Here is an 18,916-nt window from a genome sequence, read left to right as displayed (position 1 = left end):
TTCCATTTAACATTTCCCCCCTTTACCTCGATGCTGTTGATCAGTTCTAGATACCGAAGATCTCTCACTCTGGTGAATGCCTGTTGAAGTAGAGATACATACAGATAAATAAATATGCCTGCATAAGTGGACAACTGGCATTGAGCTCAGCTAATTACAATCTATATCTGATAAAAATGAGTTCATGCAAGAGGCAAAATGATTTTCAAACCACATATCCAGTATAAAAAGAATATATACTTATAATTCGTTTAGCCTAAAGTGTGATCAGGTTACGGCAAGTACATTAAACAAATGCAGCTCTGCAATAAACTTCAGCACGTGTGTTTAGGTACCACATTAATTCAAGCAGAGGATAAATCTCTGTGGTTTGTACAGTGTCCAGCCTTATTAAGAACTGGGTCCCTGCGCATTAGAATTACCCTGCCCCCTTGAGACAGCTTATTCATGTTCATTTAGTTTGGCAGCAAGTGATGGATGGAACTGCTTTAGTCATCATCATTTATGGTAAGTAGTTACCAATGTCTAGCATAATCAACTGCCCACAGCAAGCAGTTGTCATACACATTTGAGCATACTACAATGTTAGTCCCCGCTAGAATTATACCATTAACGGGGGGGGGGGGGAGGGACAAAGAATAAACTGAGGCCAAACTCAGAAAATGTAAAAAGCCACTAATATGCTTCTTATTTTGAATCTATAAAGTTGCTTGCAAAATATCTTGTGTGCATGTAGAAAAATATTTATCTTCTGGGAGGAAAGCAATATCCTCTGTTTTCCCTATTTGTAGTCCCCTATACGCTCAGTGCCCTGATTTAGGGGCGGGGAGGGAAGGCAGCAGCTAGAAAGGGGAGATGCCAAGTGAGTTCCTTACAGTTCGGTAGGTGCAAGTCATAGCCTACTGTAGGTCTTTTGGGTGCAATAAGTACAGGTATATTTATAAAACTATAAAAGGCTCAATACTCCTCTTAAACTGGAGGACTGTGGACTGGACTCTAGGATAGTTGGGTGTACCGGGAACTGGTTGGAGAACCACACCCAAAGAGTGGCTGTCAATGACGTTTCATCTGACTGGACGAATGCTTGCGGGATGCTTTAGGCTGATCCTGCATTGGACTAGATGGCCTGTATGGTCCCATCTCCTGCTTCTTCATTCCCACCTCTCCCGTTGCTCCAGCTGACTGCTGGGCTTCTGACAGCCAGTGCTGCCTTTGGTGCCTCCTTCTCCCTCAGCCTTGCTGTGAGCTGTTGGGAGCCAGCTTTGCTGGAGGGCTCTGGGGGCATCTGACCTGCTTGACTGCTCACTGCACAGGATGTCTCCGTAGGATGGGGAGAAGAGCCCCACCAGCTGTGAGTGCAATCCCTCATGCTATTCGCAGTGGGGCAGGGTTTGGGTGTTGCGGGGCAGAGCAATCAGCTGGAGCTTTATTCAACAGCAACATTCATTCCCCAGGAGCGCTGGATAACAAAGCTTTTATTTTACTTTGTGAAAGAAGTACACCTTCTCTACAACTTTTTGCTGCAGCAGCCAAACAGACAAACATAGGCAGACCTTTTAAATTATGGAGCTGTTTGGCATTTTGGCTCAGGGAGGGAATGCCAGAACCTGTATAAAGCCCCAATGCCATGTGCACTTCTCAGATTTGGCTCCTTTGATTCACAGCCATGTGTTTACAAGGCTCCAGCTCTTGGCACACTTGATATATTCTGCTGAAGTAGGGGAACATGCTCTAAATAAATTCTTTTTAAGATCAGGTGGGGCAAAGGGGTTTTCTACAATTGGATTTCAAGTGAAATATATACTCAGCAAATCAACCAATACATTGCAGAGAGAGGAATACAGAGAAAGAAGCAAGGGTGAGAAAAGCCAGCAGCGTACTATTGTTTGCAGATCAATGCACCTTCCCAGCTGGCTGGGGCAAGTTGTGCAATTTTCAGCCATAATCATCCCAATTCCACTGGATTGGGGTTAACTACCACCTTCTCAAATCACTGCCCAAGAAATCTATTAAGTACTGATGATCCACCTAATTTTAGACCAATTTCTAACCTTGCCTTTTCAGAAAGTAACTATGTGGTAGCAGAGAAAATCTAGCCTTTCTGGGTAACACATCTTTCATCCACTTCCTTCCATCTGGCTTCAAACCCAGAACTTGATCAGAGTTAACACTAATAACCCCCTGGGGGATAATCTTCTTCCAGAGGGTAACCGGGGCAATTCAGTTCTGCTGGTCCATCGAGATCTCTCAGGTACTTTTCAACACTATATTTCTCCTGCACATAGTTTTCTTACTGGAAAGCTATGTGATGTTTTTGCCTAGGAGAGCCCTCTGCACTGTACTTTTAGAACATTGCAGTGGGCTACCATTACCTATGCTTTTATTACCTTGAGGATTGCCTAATACACTGTGGGAGTCTTCACGAGAATGTTTCAGAAGCAAAATGGTGCACTCCAGTTTTTGGTATGTATAACGCTGCAAGAGAATATTCAGCCAGGGTTCTTTGTGATATCTGCACTGGCAGTTTCTGAGGAGGTCCCAGTTCAATATACTGAATCTGACATGGAAATCCTGTTGGATTGTGAGGGCTTTGTTATGCCCAAATCCCTGTTAAATTAGCAGAGTGCACAAAGGCTGTTGTGCGCAGAGAAGCCCATCCAAACCTCTGTGTGTGCCAGGAACAAAACTGCTAGGAGCCTTTTGTCTATTCAACTAATATACTTCAATTGTTGTACGAAATCCATTTCTGGATAGGATAAAGTACAGTTGCCTATCGATTCTAACTAACTAGGATGGAGGGAGATCCAGGACATGTGTCCTTCCCTCAAGGTGGCAAGATGGAGAAGAGTGCCAGTGTGTGTGAGGAGGTGGGGAAGAAACTGGAAGGAAGGAAGTTTCCCTAAGAGTAGCAATCTACATATCAAAGGGATAGGTCAGAGCAGAAGAGAAAGGATGCCCCAGTGTTTTGTCCCCTCTATCTCTCTGACTCACTAGTCTTAACCTGCAACTCCAAAGGGGGACAAGAGACAGCGCAAAGTCCTTCACTTCCAACAAATCCCTCAGTAGTTTTGCATACAGGTGTAGAACCATGTCAATTTCCATCTTCATTAGCTATATCTATTTCCTCAGGAATGTGGAGACTGAAAAGCTCACAGCTTTCTGATTATGGATTTATACTGCTACCAATATGAAACTTTTTTGGTCACTTTTTGTATTCCAACTCAAAAATGTTTTACTGTTACTTTTTAAAATTCTTGTTGAACACATGAAGCTGCCTTAGACTGAATCAGACTCTTGGTCCATCAAAGTCAGTATTGTCTACTCAGACCGGCAGCGGCTCTCCAGGGTCTCAGGCGGAGGTCTTTCACATCACCTACTTGCCTAGTCCCTTTAACTGGAGATGCCGGGGATTGAACCTGTAGGGTTGCCAACCTCCAGGTACTGGCTGGCAATCTCCTGCTATTACAACTGATCTCCAGCTGACAGAGATCAGTTCACCTGGAGAAAATGACCGCTTTGGCAATTGGACTCTATGGCATTGAAGTCCCTCCCCTTCCCAAACCCCACCCTCCTCAGGCTCCGCCCAAAAAACCTCCCGCTGGTTGCAAAGAGGGACCTGGCAACCCTACAAACCTTGGACCTTCTGCATGCCAAGCAGATGCTCTACCACTGAACCACAGTCCCTCCCCTTGAACACTGAAAGTGGGACATATAAATGAAGAAATAAGGATTTGCTAAACCCCCAGATTCCAAAGTAAGAACTAAAATGGAAGCTCAAGAAAATAAATCAATCACAGCTATTTACAGTCCTGAAAACTGTTAAAATAAGTATTTTTAACATTTCTTGTGTACATAAGTTTACATATGCTGTTTACACAACAGCAATTTAAATGAAACAAGTGTTTGGTGTCCTAGAAGCTGCTTCCGTTCACATTAATCTTCTACTTAAGTAAAGGGTATCACTTAATAGTTTCAAAGCATTGCTTTAAATTGCATCCATTTGCATATGAAATTTCATATAGTATATTAATTCCAGAGCATTAAGTACCCTATAAGTACCAGAATTAATACATTTTGTGAATTCTTCTTTGCAAACGGGTGTAAATGTACTTATAAAATGCCTATATAGTACAAAATATAAACTAGAGACATTCTAAGCTTGTTGAAAAAGACTATTAAAAAAAGATGGAGTTGACTCCAAAAATATGTTTTTGCCGCTTCCCTCTTTCTACTGCAGTCACCTTTGATCCCACCCCTTATCCAAAATTCACTCTGCAGGGCTGGGGGATGCTTGGGGATGGGGGATACAAGGAGGGAATTGGGGGTGGGGGGATCAGCAGAAATCATTCCCTCCTCCTTACAAGGGCAGAAGCACACATCATCTTGTGTTTTGAGTCCAGCCCATGCATTTTGTTTCCTCCCTTGTACATTTTACATAGTTCTGTATTTAAAATAATATTTAGACAAAAACTCAAAATATTGTCTTTCACTAACAGGACACTGTCCGAGGAGAAAGACAAATATCTTTTTCTACGAAACTGAAAACACTATTTAGATGCTATTGCTACCTCAAATATAACTCAAAAAAGGAGGCACATTGGCCAAAGAGAAAAAAGGGTTTTAATGTGACCTACTAATAAAAGGCCCTGACCTGTATGGCCCAGGCTAGCCTGATCTCGTCAGATCTCGGAAGCTCAGCAGGGTCAGCCCTGGTTAGTATTCGGATGGGAGACCACCAAGGAATACCAGGGTTGCTGTGCAGAGGAAGGCACTGGCAAACCACCTCTGCTAAGTCTCTTGCCTGGAAAACCCCATAAGGGGTTTACACACCCAGTAATAAAAGAGAGGCTTCAGAGAGACTTTAAATTAAAAAAAATGAGAGTAAGTGTAAGTAAGTCTGTTTAGAATCCCCAAAATTGAACCCATGTAGCTCTAGAAATGCCCCCCAATGGGGAGACACGTGTGCACCAGATGTCAGGAGAGATGTACATGAGGACAATGGCATTTAAAACTAAACTTGTGTATCCCATTTCTGTGGGAGAACACGCAAAGGAGATGTCCAAAACTATGCTGAGGAAGATATTAGAAAATGAATACAAAGCCTACATTCAAAGCCAATGTGATTCACACTGGAGAGAAGAGCAGCAAACAAATAAAAAATAATAACGGGTTTACTGTATTTTAGCAAAACTGTATTTTAGCTAAACAAATCTTTAGTGCCACACTGTGGTAAACAAAGGCAGTACAAGACTAAACCAGGATATGTTTAGTTCCAGAGGGTAGCCGTGTTGGTCTGTAGTAGAACAGTCAGATTCGACTCCAGTAGCACCTTAGACACCAACCATTTTCAGGGTATAAGCTTCGAGAGTCAAAGCTCCCATCATTAGACACCTGACGAAGGGTGCTTTGACTCTTGAAATTTATACCTTGAAAATCTCATTGGTCTCTAAGATGCTACTGGACTCAAATCTAACAAGGTATTTTTCTCAAAGTGAGAGTACTATTCTAACTGAACTTAATTATAACCAATAATTATCTCTGCTGTTGAAAAAGAATTAAGAAAGCCAATCTGCATTTTAGATATCAAAGAATTAAAAACAAAAACATGTTATAACCTCAAGTCAATGAATTAGCTATTCTGCAAACAGAAATGGACACAAATATATTATGCATTTTTGCCAACTCCAATAAATTTTGAAATGTACAACTCACTGTTCCTAGTGACAAAGCAGAACATGCCTGTGCTATTTTACTTAAAACACATTAATATGTTACAGAAGACAGAGATGAACTAAAGTGCTTTACCTTCTTAGCCGTTTCGAATTCAAGTCCCTCTAAAGCTTCCATAGCCAGTTCTTTCCAGTCTGCATCAGTTACTCCTAAACAAGCGATCTGATAGGCTTCTTTGAACAGTTTTCTTTCCAGGTATTGATACATGGGTGCCGACTGTAAGTTTTCATTTGAAACAAAGATAAGTGTCAAGACAGTGACGTTTTCTAAATCACACAATCAAAATTACTTGCTATCCTATGAACATGATGTATCTGTTGGGCAAATAAGATCCCTTTTATTTGTTAAGATTCCATTGTAGAAATGGCCAAAAAACCACGTTTTTCTGCTGGTGCAAGAGGGAAGGGGGCAATCCCGCCCAATTCTCCTTCTCGCTGCAGCAGTCCCACATGGTTATTTGTCCATATGGATCCCACTACTCCAGCATAGCCTTATGGGGGCATTTCCTCACTCTTGGACCAACAGGAAAGTTGGTAGGATCTAACCCAGTCTAACAACCAAAATTATGGGGCTGGATCCTAAGTACCGCAAGCACCAAATTTTCCTACTGATCACTTTCCCACTGTAGCCCACTGTTATATTCCCCAAAACACAGCTCCTGCTGAGGGTGAGGGGGAATCAAAACTTTTGAAGCACAACATAGGGTGCCTGCAAGGGGAGGGGAACTGATTAAAATATAGCACCAGTGGAAGTGCCCCTGGTATTAGCACCTTAAGAGCCAAACCAAAGAACGGTGGAATAGGAAGATACTTCTGCATTTCATTCCCTAATTCTATTAAGGAAGCCGGTGTGCACATCACTTGCTGGATACAAAGTGCACATATTGTCCATCTTCATTGTATCACTTCCCAAAGAAGGAAAGGCTGAGGGAGTTGAGGAGGAGAAGAGTTGGTTTTTATATGCCAACTTTCTCTCCCACTTAAGGAAGAATCAAACCGGCTTACAATCACCTTCCCTTCCCCACAACAGACACCCTGTGAGGTAGGTGGGGCTGAGAGAGCTGTAAGAGAGCTGTGACTAGCCCAAGGTCACCCAGCTGGCTTCGTGTGTAGGAGTGGGGAAACCAAACCAGTTCACCAGATTAAGAGTCTGCCGCTCACATGGAGGAGTGGGGAATCAAACCTGGTTCTCCAGATTAGAGTCCACCGCTCCAAACCACCGCTCTTAACCACTATACCATGCTGGTTTAGTCTGGAAAAGAGGAGGTTGAGGGGGGACATGATTGCTCTCTTTAAGTGTTTGAAGGGCTGTCACTTGGAGGAGGGCAGGGAGCTGTTCCTGTTGGCAGCAGAGGATAGGACTCGCAATAATGGGTTTAAATTGCAGGTGGAAAGGTACCGGCTGGATATTAGGATCAACATTTTTTATAGTAAGAGTTGTTAAACAGTGGAATCAGCAACCTAGGGAGAGGGTGAGCTCCCCCTCCCTGGCCATCTTCAAGCAACAGCTGGACAAACACTTGTCAGGGATGATTTAGGCTGATCCTGTATTAAGCAGGGGGTTGGACTAGATGGCCTATAGGGCCCTTTCCAACTCTATGATGGTCATTGGACTGCTCATCCCCATACTGGCAAAATGAAACATCTGAAAAGACAGTTTTAAAACAGGACTACAGCTGATTAAAGTAGTCTCTTTCTAGATTAACTAAAATAGATATTTGGCACATGCTTTCTTTTGTGGTAAATCTGTCAGTGTGGTGTAGTGGCTACAGTGTCAGGTTAGGACTTGGGAGAGATCTAGGTTCAAACCTCCACTCAGCAATGAAGCTCATTGGATGTCCCTGGGTCACTCTTTCATAACCTAATCCACCATACAGGGCTACGAGACTAAAATCCAATTTATCAAGTTCATTTTAATTCATAATTCTCTCCTCTAAGGAATGTGGAATGCCTCTTAGTTTTGTCTGCTTTTTCTCAAATGTTTATTTCAAATAGTGACCACCACCGGATTCAAGCCAAACCTTTGTATAGCACTACCTCCTACATTCTTTCTGACTGGCCACTTTTACTTCTTTTAAATAAAAGCCAAGTGGGAAATGCAAAAACTTGTAAATCCCTTTTTGTTCTAGGAACAGCATTTACTAGAGATCTTTTGATCATGTATGCTCAGGAGAGTTAAATTTCACCCCCAGTTCTACATTCCTTCGGCTAATGTTAGTCCGTTGTGAATATACATGGAAGGCGAATCATGAATCAAGTCCTAATTTCACTCCCATCACATTTCTTTTCAAGCATGAAAACGAAGGTGTCATTAACATGTGTTCATGGTTCCCTAGAAGTCAATAACTATTATTATTGTACTTGGGAAAATTTGGCAGTTCACCAAACACTATATTCACTACTTCAGCTGGTACAGTTTTAGTTATGTCTATCATGAAAAAAATATTGTTTTGTTAAGAACATCCTTTTTTTTTAATTAAAATTTTATTGGATTTTATAATACAAATTTCCCATATTAACAAACAACAATAATGGTAACATGTAATTCTAAATCCTAACTAGATGTTGTTGTAATTTCTTATATACGTTATAAGCTACCAAATAAGCTACCAAATTTTTCGACTTCCCCATCACCTCCGTCCGCCTCTTAATAAAGTATTCTAACCCGTCGTGATTGGTCTGATCTTCTTATATCTCAGTTAAGTTTCATATAACATATTCTATAAGTATAATTAATTGTAGTTCTTGATATTAATAGTATCGTTTAGATCAGATTAAAAGGTAGTCTTCCATTTCCCCCAGTCCTAATTCATAATCACAATATTTCATCCAAGCCTCCCATTCCCCCATAAATTGTGCATTGTCTTTTTGATTTAAAATGGCTGTAAGTTTTGCCATTTCCACCAGTTCAAACATTTTCAAAATCCAGTCTTTTTTCTCTGGGATTTCTGCCCCTTTCCATTTCGCTGCAAAGAGCAATCTTGCCGCTGTTGTAGCATAAATCAGAAAAGTCCTTTGTGTTAACAAGTCATCAGGTATCATGCTTAGTAGCATCATTTCTGGTATATTTTTTTGTACTATCAGTCTTACTTCATTATAAATCATATCCCAAAACTCCTTAGCTTTATCACAGGTCCACCACATATGATAAAAAAACCAATTTCTTTATTACATTTCCAACATTTAGGGGATGTCACTTTATAAATCCTTGCAATCTTCTTAGGTGTTAAATGCCATCTATACATCATTTTATATATATTTTCTCGAATTGACTGCGCATTTATTCCTTTCAGGTCTTTCGCCCATAATCTTTCCCATTTATTTAAAGCAATATTATGTCCCACAGTTTGAGCCCAGTTAATCATTGTTGGTTTAATTATTTCCTGCTCACAATAAATTGTTAAAAGAAGATTATACATTTTAGAAATCAGTTGAGTGTTATTATCTAATAACATCCTGTGAAAAGGCAATTTTTCTTTAGGGAATCCATCCTTCATATCTTGTGTAAATACTGATTTAATTTGATGATATTGAAGCCATTGTAAATCGTCTTTAAGTAACTGAAAGTTTTTTAGTGAGTTTTTTTCCCCTTCCCAGTTAATTAACTCTTGGTAGGTGATAAATTTGTCCAATCTAAGTGGGCGTAATGTCAACATTTCTTGAGGTGATATCCACATCGGTGTTACTGGTTCAAGAATATGTTTATATCTCATCCAAGTATGAAATAAGGAGGACCTGATTATATGGTTACGAAATGATGCTTGTATCTTGATTTTACCAAAGCACAAATAGCCATGCCGTCCACTTATATTGTTAAAACCTTCAAGATCTAACAAACGCGAGTTAGATAAGTTCATCCAGTCCTTTAGCCATACTAAAGCGGCCGCTTCAGCATAAAGTTGAAAATTAGGTAATGCTAAACCTCCTCTAACTTTAGAGTCCACCAAGTGTTTGTAAGCAATCCTCGGCTTTTTCCCTTGCCAGATGAAATTTAATACGTCTTTCCTACAAGTATCAAAATATTTAACATGTGATATTATAGGCAAATTTTGGAATAAGAAAAGCATCCTTGGTAAAATATTCATTTGGACTGTTGATATACGTCCCCAAAGTGACAGCTTTTTATTTGACCAAATGATCATGTCAGTTTTTATTTTATCCCATAATTTAAGATAGTTATTAGTTATCAATTCTTTATTCTTCGCAGAGATCCAGATTCCCAAATATTTGACCTTATTAGCCTTGTCCCAACCTGTATATGATATAAATTCCTGCTGTTCTGTTTCTGGTAAATTCTTAAATATTGTCTTTGTTTTTTCTTGGTTAACTTTAAACCCCGATACACTTCCAAAGTCGTCCAAAGTTTCCAGCAATATCTTCATTGATTGTGTTGGGTTCTCCAAAATTAACAGAAGGTCATCCGCGAATGCTCTCAATTTGAATTCATGTTTTTTAATTTTTAATCCGCGAATGTCCTCTATACTCCTTAGCTTACAACATAGTGATTCCAACACCAACAAAAATAATAATGGAGACAGGGGACATCCGTCTGGTTCCTTTCTTAATTGAACAATTATCAGACATCGATTCATTCACCAAAATTTTTGCCTGTTGGGATGTGTATATGGCCGATATACCTCTCAAGAAGCGGTCTCCAAAATTTAATTTTTCCAATATCTTTTTCATAAAATCCCAGGAGACCATATCAAAAGCTTTCTCTGCGTCCAGAAATACAAAGGCCGCCGTTTGTTGAATATTCTGGTCATAATATTCCAATGAGTCTAATAAAACTCTTATATTATCTTTAATTTGCCTTCCTGGAACAAAACCTGCTTGGTCTTCATGTATAAGGTCCTTAATAAAATGCTTTATCCTATTCGATAAGACCGAAGCATAGATCTTATAATCCACATTTAACAGCGAAATAGGTCTATAGTTTGAAGTTTTTTCTGGATCTCTTCCTTCCTTAGGTATCAACGATATAAATGCATGTGACCAAGTCTCTGGGGATGCTCCCTTATCCAAAATTGTATTACAAAGTAATACAAAAAAATTCACTAAATTGTCACTGAATGTTTTATAAAATAGTGCAGTAATTCCATCTGGTCCTGGTGTCTTATCCGTTTTTTGTTTCATTATTGCTTCTTTTAGTTCCTCCTTTGTAATTGGAGCATTTTTCCATTCTTGTTGGGTCTTTGAAAGGACATTCATCTGTATTGAATTTAAAAACTTGTCTATTTTCTTTTTTGAGATATTTTCTTTCTGATATAACTTAATATAGAATGAAACAAATTCTTTTTGTATATCCGTAGTTGTATAAACTGGTCCTTTAGCGGATTGGATTTTCGTTATAATTTTCTTTTGAAATGAATCTTTCAGTTGGGTTGCTAAAAAATTTCCAGGTTTATTAGCATGTTCAAAATATTTTTGTTTAGCAGATTTTAAATTTTTGTTCATTTCCTCCATTATTATCAAATTTAGTTGGTGTTTAGATACAGAAATCTTCATTTGTATGTCATTTTTCTCTTCTTCATATAGAGCCATAACAAGTTTTTGCTCCAGATTTTGTAAATCGCAGAGTATATTATTGGTAAGTTGTAGTTGGGTTTTCTTCCACGCCGTGTGTTTCTGTATCATGAATCCTCTTAGAACAGCTTTGAATGCATCCCAAACTGTATTTAGCGAAGTTTCCCCATTAAGATTAATTTCAAAAAAATCTTTAATTAGGTCCTGTAGTTCTTTTTGAATCTTATTGTCCTTTAAAAGTTTATCATTTAATCGCCATCTAAATGCTTGTTTATTGTTCCATTCAAATGTAATTGGATTGTGATCAGAAAAAGTTCTGGTACAATTTAAATTTTACGTAGTTGCGTAAAAATAGATTTACTAGCCCATATCATATCTATCCTGGAGTGTGAATCATGTCTTGCTGAATAATAAGTATATTCTTTAGCTGTTGTATTAATTGTTCTCCAGATGTCTTGTATTTCCGGTTCCGAAGCCATGGTGAAGAAGGTTTTAGGCAGACATCCTTCATTTTCGTCTTTTGCTTTTGATTTTTTATCCAAAGTTGAGAGGATAACACCATTAAAGTCACCCATCAAAAGAATCTGATCATTTGCATATTGGGAAATCAGTTCATGTAGTTGTCCATAAAATTTTGCTTTTCCTTCATTGGGTGCATATATTCCTACCACAATCGTCTTTTGCCCCAATATTTTGGTTTTGATAATTACAATTCTCCCTTCATCGTCTTTGTACAGTAATTCAGGACTAAGGCTAGAGTGAGCATATATCACTACTCCCTTTGTTTTTGTTTTAGCCGATGCGACAAATGCTTGTCCAAGCACTTATCTATCCAGGTATCTTTTATGCTTTGTTGTTATATGAGTCTCTTGCAAACAAATTAGGGAGTATTTGTATTTCTGTAAATATTTAAAAATTCTAGCCCGTTTAGTTTTTTCATTCAAACCGTTCACATTCCAAGAAATTACTTTTGCCATGGTGTAATAATTATTGAAGCAAAATATTCAGTCTATAACTCAGCACCTCCCTCTGCTCCCTGTGATTCCTCTTCTTCTTCTTCTTCCTCTTCCTTTTGTTCCAAGGTTAATCCTTTAAGTTCTGTCTTATATTTCCTCAAAAATTTTCCCACATCTGTTGGTGATAAGATTGTCATTTTCATTTCTTTGTAAGTGAAGGCCAAGCCTTGTGGCATAATCCAACGATATTTAATACCATTAGCTTTCAAAACAGACACAAATTCTTTGTAATTGTTCCTCTGTGAGAGTAAATGTCTTGGTATGTCCTTTAAAAGAATTAGAGGAGTATCTCCTGCAGAAACCAGGTTGTCATAATGGATCTTCATGATCCTATCCTTAATCCTTGTATCATAAAAAACAATCATGAGATCTCTTGGTTTAGATCTTTTCATTCTGGCAGGTAATGGTATTCTATAAACTCTGCTAATGGCTTGGTTCAACACTTGTTCTTCTATTTGAAATAAGTAAGCCAGATTTGGAACTACAGTTTCTTTGTTATCTCCCATCATATCTGGTAAATTGCGCAGATGAAGGTTGGTTTCTCTTACTCTCATCTCCATCATGGCTATCTGGTCCTTGGCTGCTGTCTGATTAGTTTGTATTGTTTCAATCTGTTTTTCTTGGCTTACTAATTTTTTCTTTGTATCCTTGTGTTCTTCCATCACTTTCTTAATTGATAAGTCCATTGTTTGCATATCCATCTTCATAGTGTTCATTTGGGTCTTTACCTCTTTGAGGTCTTCTGTAACCACATCCAGTTTCTGGTTAATAGCTTGAGATGCTTGTCCAAGATTTGTCATCATAGAAGTCAGCTGTGCCATCTGTGTTGACATCTGTTCAAACTGCTTAGTTGTTGCTTCTGTTTGTTTGGCTAACATGTCTTGTAATTTCTTATCCATAGTTAAGGTTTGAGCGGTGTCTTTCAATTTTGTGTAGGCAGGGCTATGTAATGAACCAGAACGGGGGCGAGATTTAGACATTTACATTGAAATAAGGCTGGTAAAATACATGTCGTCAGATAGGGCCCTCTGGCTTGTAGTTGATAAAGAATGGTTCAATGATCAGCTTAACAGTTTTTCCGAATTGAAAAGGTCCAGGTTTCACTTTAAAACAGCTTGTTAAAGATTTGGAATACCAGCGAGTTTTGCCGGACGCTCTAGGTCGGATCAAACCAGGAAGTATTCCGGAAGTTGATTTCGCCGCGGACCTTCTACCGCCTCTTCTCGATGGTTGTTTCCTTCAGGAATTATTTCTATGTTGCTCGAGTGCGACGTGTATCCGGTCCTACGACTTACTTCCTGTTGTTGTGGATCAGATGATAGAGAGGGTGGTATAGAGGGTCTTCCGGTCCAAGGAATCCCTTGTTATGCAAACGTGGCAGGAAGTCCTTTTTCACCAGAAACTCAGCGAGTAATTCTCCCTCCCCTTCCCTCTAGGTTGCTTCTCATTGGTAAAGATTTTAGTCCGTCTCATAAGCATCCTTCTAACTCTTTGTTTTGATTTAAGCTGATCAACTTGATAAGGCTCCTGTCTCCAGTCCTGGTGGATTTATAAGTCAAACTTATCCGATTCAATTAAGGGAGGAGTAAGGGTACTGGGAATATCTTCATTTACCCCCCCGGTTATTCGGTAACGCCAGTAAGAAACGAGGGATTCTTGTGTACTCACTTGGGCATCTAGAGGTGAGGTTCTTATCTTAAAGTAGTCCTTATGTTGGTTATAAGGTGGTGGAGGGTAGAGTCTTATGCCGAAGTTGCGTTTTGGCAATTTCTTTCCCTCAGTGCCCAGGTAGGACCGGCATCTAAAACTCCGGGGGACTTATGGAAGCTCCCTCGGAGTATTTAGGAGGTCAAACTGCAAAAAGGGGCTGCAGGGAATTCCTGCTATCCAACCCACTTGCAAGGGTCGGGTTGGGGTGTATAAAACTCCCCAAAGTTAACGCAAACTTGGATTTCACCCAGGAGCTCCTTGGCAAACGTGGCACTCACCCCAGCGACGCCACCGGAAGTCCCAAGAACATCCATTTATTAGGGACAACATCTATACTGGGGACAAACCACTTTTACTGTTTACTAACATGGCTTGGATCAAACCAACTTTTCCATGGATGAAAAATGGTGTCCCCTTTGACCACCCAAAAAGGCTATGCTGGGGATCACAGTACCTGTGTGGACAAAAGCCATGTGGGATGCTGGATCCCAGCCACTATCAATAGTAAATGCCTGAATGCAATACTACTATTACAATGCAATACTGCTACTAATACTACTCCAGTCTTAGCCCATCTTCAGTTGCTCCCCATTTGTTTCCAAGCCCAACTCAAGGTGCTGGTGTTGCCCTTTAAAGCCCTATACAGCTTGGGACTAGCATACTTGAAGGACAACCTATATAAGCCTGTGTGTGTGTGAAGTGCTGTCAAGTCGCAGCCGACTTATGGCGACCCCTTATGGGGTTTTCAAGGCAAGAGACTAATAGAGGTAGTTTGCCAGTGCCTTCCTCTGCACAGCAACCCTGGCATTCCTTGGTGGTCTCCCATCCAAATACTAACCAGGGCTGACCCTGTTTAGCTTCTGAGATCTGACAAGATCAGGCTAGCCTGGGCCATCCAGATCAGGGCCTACCTGACCACTAAGGTCACTTTCCAAGGCTCTTCCTCAGGTGCCCCCACCTTCTGAGATTAAGCGGGCAGCAACCCGGGAGAGGGCCTTCTCGGCCATGGTACAAAAACTGTGGAACTCTCTCTCCAGAAATACTAGTCTGTCCCCTTTTGTCATTGTCTTCCACCAGTGGTTGAAGTTTTTTGTTTTGTCTGGCATCCCCTTAACGATCCGCCCTTGCTGCTCTATGTTTTAAGTACAGTTTTATGTGCTTTTAATATATATTTATGTTTTGGTTTTTATGGATTTTTTTTAGGAATTGCGTTATTGTAACTGTTAGCCACTTTGGTTGCTCTGATTGGCCAGGAAGGTGGAACACAAATTTGGTAAATAAATACACATAACAAAATACTACAGGATATAAATGAAAGTGGGGGTAGCTGGATGGCCACTGTGTGAACTGCTGGACCTTGGTCTGATCCAGCATGGGCCTTTCTTATGTTCTTAAATCATGAGGATGGGCCAAGAGACTGTGGTGAATGAATCAACACCTTTGGAGCATGCTGATCTGGTCCACATAAGGAGCAATTGAAATAATTTTGGGATCCACCAATGCAAAGAAATTAACTGAACAAGATTACCTGCGGCACTTCAACAGCAGTCATGGAAAAAACATGGAGACAGAAAATTTTGGAGCCGTTGTATCCCACCACAAAGCCCTGAAGTTTTTGCTGATGGACAGGAAAGCTGCTTGCTTTGATGTTGAGATATCCCCCGCCGGAGAAGCAGAGCATATCCTCACACTGTGTGTTCCAAGCCACGCTATTAGCATTGGGTTCCTAATGGGCACATGGAACAGATTATTAAACCAACATGCAACAAATAATTAACTGCATTTTCATAAGAAGTGGACAGTTTTCATTTAGGCTAAGCGATTGTGTTGGAGTCAAAAGTACATGTGTGCATTTTTATGTTTGTGTTTAGAAAGATATAGCCTGTAATTAAATGCTTGCTAAACTGAAATAAATCTGTTTGCCATGAAAACAGTTTACTTGATGCTTATGCTCCAGTGAAGTGAATGGTAATTAGACAGATGATAAGTTTGCAGACATACACAGCTTTTGGCATTTCTCTGAGATTGGCATAGAAGTTCATCTGGTTCTTACATATCACCTATGTTGGAACAATAATAAATTGTACCCTAACTAGCAGTACTGTTTTTCACTCTTTGATTCTGGCATGAAAAGGTTTTCTAAACATACATATTGTACACTTGCTTGGCCTAAGTGAAGTATGTTACTGGTATTCCAAACCTATCACTTTTTTACATTATGAAGGCTATAGACAGCTGTTGATCTGGATATACCTAATTGGCCACTCTGTGAACAGACTGCTGGACTTGATGGACCTTGGTCTGATCCAGCATGGCCTTTGTTGTTATGTTCTTACGTTCTTATGATAGTCCAAGGTCCCTGTTTTCCCCTGGTGCTTCTTGCAACTGGTTAGTGCTGCTCTCAAAAGCAGAGCTAAAAACACGTCTCTCCCCCCCCACCTTCCCATTTTTAACCCACTTTTCTGCAATCCCTTGTTCATACATGCAATGGATATAACTGGACTGTTCAAAAGTTATCACCCTGCAAAAGGGACTGCAAATGGAACAAAGCGGAATTGCACCAGCTGGCCTGCCCCTAACACATTCACTGAAACTTGAGAATGAGAGCATACCTTTCAATATTTGTAAGCATGCTGGTCTCATAGGCATGATCAGACCTTGAACCTTCCAGGATTGCCAACTGCAGTAGATAATACCAGGGCAAATAAGGGAACCCCTGTATTTCAGTAAAATTAAGATGGGGCTCCAGCAAAAATTGCATTCAGCCTGAAGCCACTTACCAGTCTGACAACAGGGAAGCAGCCAGAATAGTTCTACATGGGAGGTAAGTGAGTAAGTCCCTTCCCCACTCAAAAATGTAGGCAATTAAGCTATGATAACACATTCTTAATGCACAGAAAGATCTAGTCAGCAATCATCCCTAACTTCAGCCTACTATTTCCCCAAGATATGATCATCAGCTCACACCGGTTCTTTGTCCACCCTCCAGAGTAGGCAGCGACTGGATTATTCACTCACCCTCTAGCCTTTGGTGTGTCACTTTTTCCATCTAAAGTTTTCTTCCTGGCAGTTAGAATCAAATTGGCCAGCAAGATGCACACTTTTTGGTTCTAAACCAATCCCAATTTTGGAGCCTGCCTGCTGCTCACCTTGACGCGGAAGCCAAGCGGATTAGCAGTCTTGTCCAGGATACCCATCAGAAAGTCCACGGCCACATAGAAAAATGTAGTTTATTTGTACAGTGCAGAAATATATACAGATACTCCTTTCACACTCTCCGCTCATAACATCCCGCATAGAACTGCGGTTTCACTTCATTATATACACCTGGTGGACGCAGCCACCAATCACAGTAGATATCCAATTATCCTGGTATTGCTAATGCATTGCATCAACCACCTGGCTCTAACTGGATCAGGCCAGCTTTCTCTAGCTCCCCAGGTACTTTCCAGGCTGATTACATCATCCTTAGATCTCACTGATCTATCCTGCACCTGTCAAACTATCTGACAGACTTGTAATCTTGACACTCCTTCTCAAGGATTTCAGATTAGTTTGATTAGTTTCATGAATCTATTGCAATCCACAATTTTTGTAAATAGATCTGCCACATTACCAGCACTGGCACACTTTACAATACATACCAAGCCTTTGTTCACAGATTCAATTACATTGACATATCTTATTCTTATATGCTTACTTCTGCCTTTAAAGTTTTGCTCAGTCGCAAGTTGTAGCGCTGATTGACTGTCGGTATACACCTTTACTGGTAATTGTACAGACACATTGAGTTCCTTCATGAGATAGACAAACCATTCCACCTGATTTATACATTCACTCACAGCACTATATTCTGCTTCACATGAACTCATGGCTACAAATGACTGTTTTACAGATTTCCAATGTATGGGTGCTTTACCAAAATACAACACATACCCGGTCGTTGATTTTGCGTTCCCCTGATCTGACCATGATGCATCTGCATACGCAGTCAGTTCCCCATTACATGCATTCAAGCATAACTGGTTGTTTACAGATCCCTTCAGGTATCTGAGTACACGCTTAGCTGCTTTCCAGTCACTTTGCTTTGGTGACATATATGTCTGGGCGAGTCCAACAAGCAAGATATAACAAACTTCCTATCAGGGACTGATACAGAGATTTGTCACACTCTTCTTGTTCCTGAGACTCTTCACATAAATAACCTGTGACCATTGGGGTTTCAGCTGCATTAGCATCAAGCATGCTAAACCTTTCCAGCAACTGTTTTATTTTTTCTGTTTGAGACAAGTAAAAAACACCTTTACTGTCTCTGTTTATTTTTACCCCAAGATAATTTCTTATCTCCCCCAAACATTTCAGTTTAAAGCGTTCTCCAAGCTGTTTCTGAAATTGTTCCTGGTCACTCTCATTATTGGTTATTACACACAAATCATCCACGTAAATCAGCACGTATTACTCCTTCTGACCTGTGCACCTTGAAAACAAACAAGGATCAGCAACACTCTGTGTGAAGCCTAACTTTTTAACAGCCTCAATTAAACATTTGTGCCACTCTCTGGCCGATTGATGCAAACCATACAAAGCTCTGTTCAGCTTTAGTACTTTGCCTTCTTCCTTTAATTCAAACCCTGGAATTTGAGTCATGTATACTTCTTCTACCAAAGGTACATTTAGATAAGCTGTCTGAATGTCATAATGGAAAACCTTCAGACCTTTCAACCCTGCAACTGCCAGGGCTGTTTTAATGGTTTCACAACGAACTGTGGGTGAAAAAGTTTCATCAAAGTTAACAAATCTCCTTTGAGCAAACCCTTTACAAACTAGTCTGGCTTTTCTTTGTACAGTACCATCAGCCAACTGCTTGAGTTTGTAAACCCACCTGCAACCTATCACAGGTTGTCCCTTTGGTAAATGCACTGGTGTAATTACCTT

The 18,916-nt window shown here is 40.1% G+C and overlaps 1 protein-coding gene across 1 annotated transcript in view; it reads right to left on the bottom strand.

Moving 5' to 3' along the window:
- IFT122 (intraflagellar transport 122) overlaps positions 1-18,916 on the bottom strand; it is an 84,826-nt gene that overhangs the window by 39,389 nt on the left and 26,521 nt on the right. The window contains exons 14-16 of the mRNA XM_056855839.1: positions 15,510-15,707; positions 5,806-5,946; positions 27-80 (exon numbers count right to left, since the gene is read on the bottom strand). Coding sequence (XP_056711817.1) covers positions 27-80; positions 5,806-5,946; positions 15,510-15,707 — 393 coding nt within the window. The remainder of the gene's footprint in view (positions 1-26; positions 81-5,805; positions 5,947-15,509; positions 15,708-18,916) is intronic.

The sequence above is a fragment of the Euleptes europaea genome, chromosome 1, assembly GCF_029931775.1.
Source record: "Euleptes europaea isolate rEulEur1 chromosome 1, rEulEur1.hap1, whole genome shotgun sequence".
In the NCBI taxonomy this organism is placed as follows: Eukaryota; Metazoa; Chordata; class Lepidosauria; order Squamata; family Sphaerodactylidae; genus Euleptes; species Euleptes europaea.
Note: the sequence above shows the minus strand (reverse complement) of the source record. Positions and strands in the feature narration are given on the sequence as shown.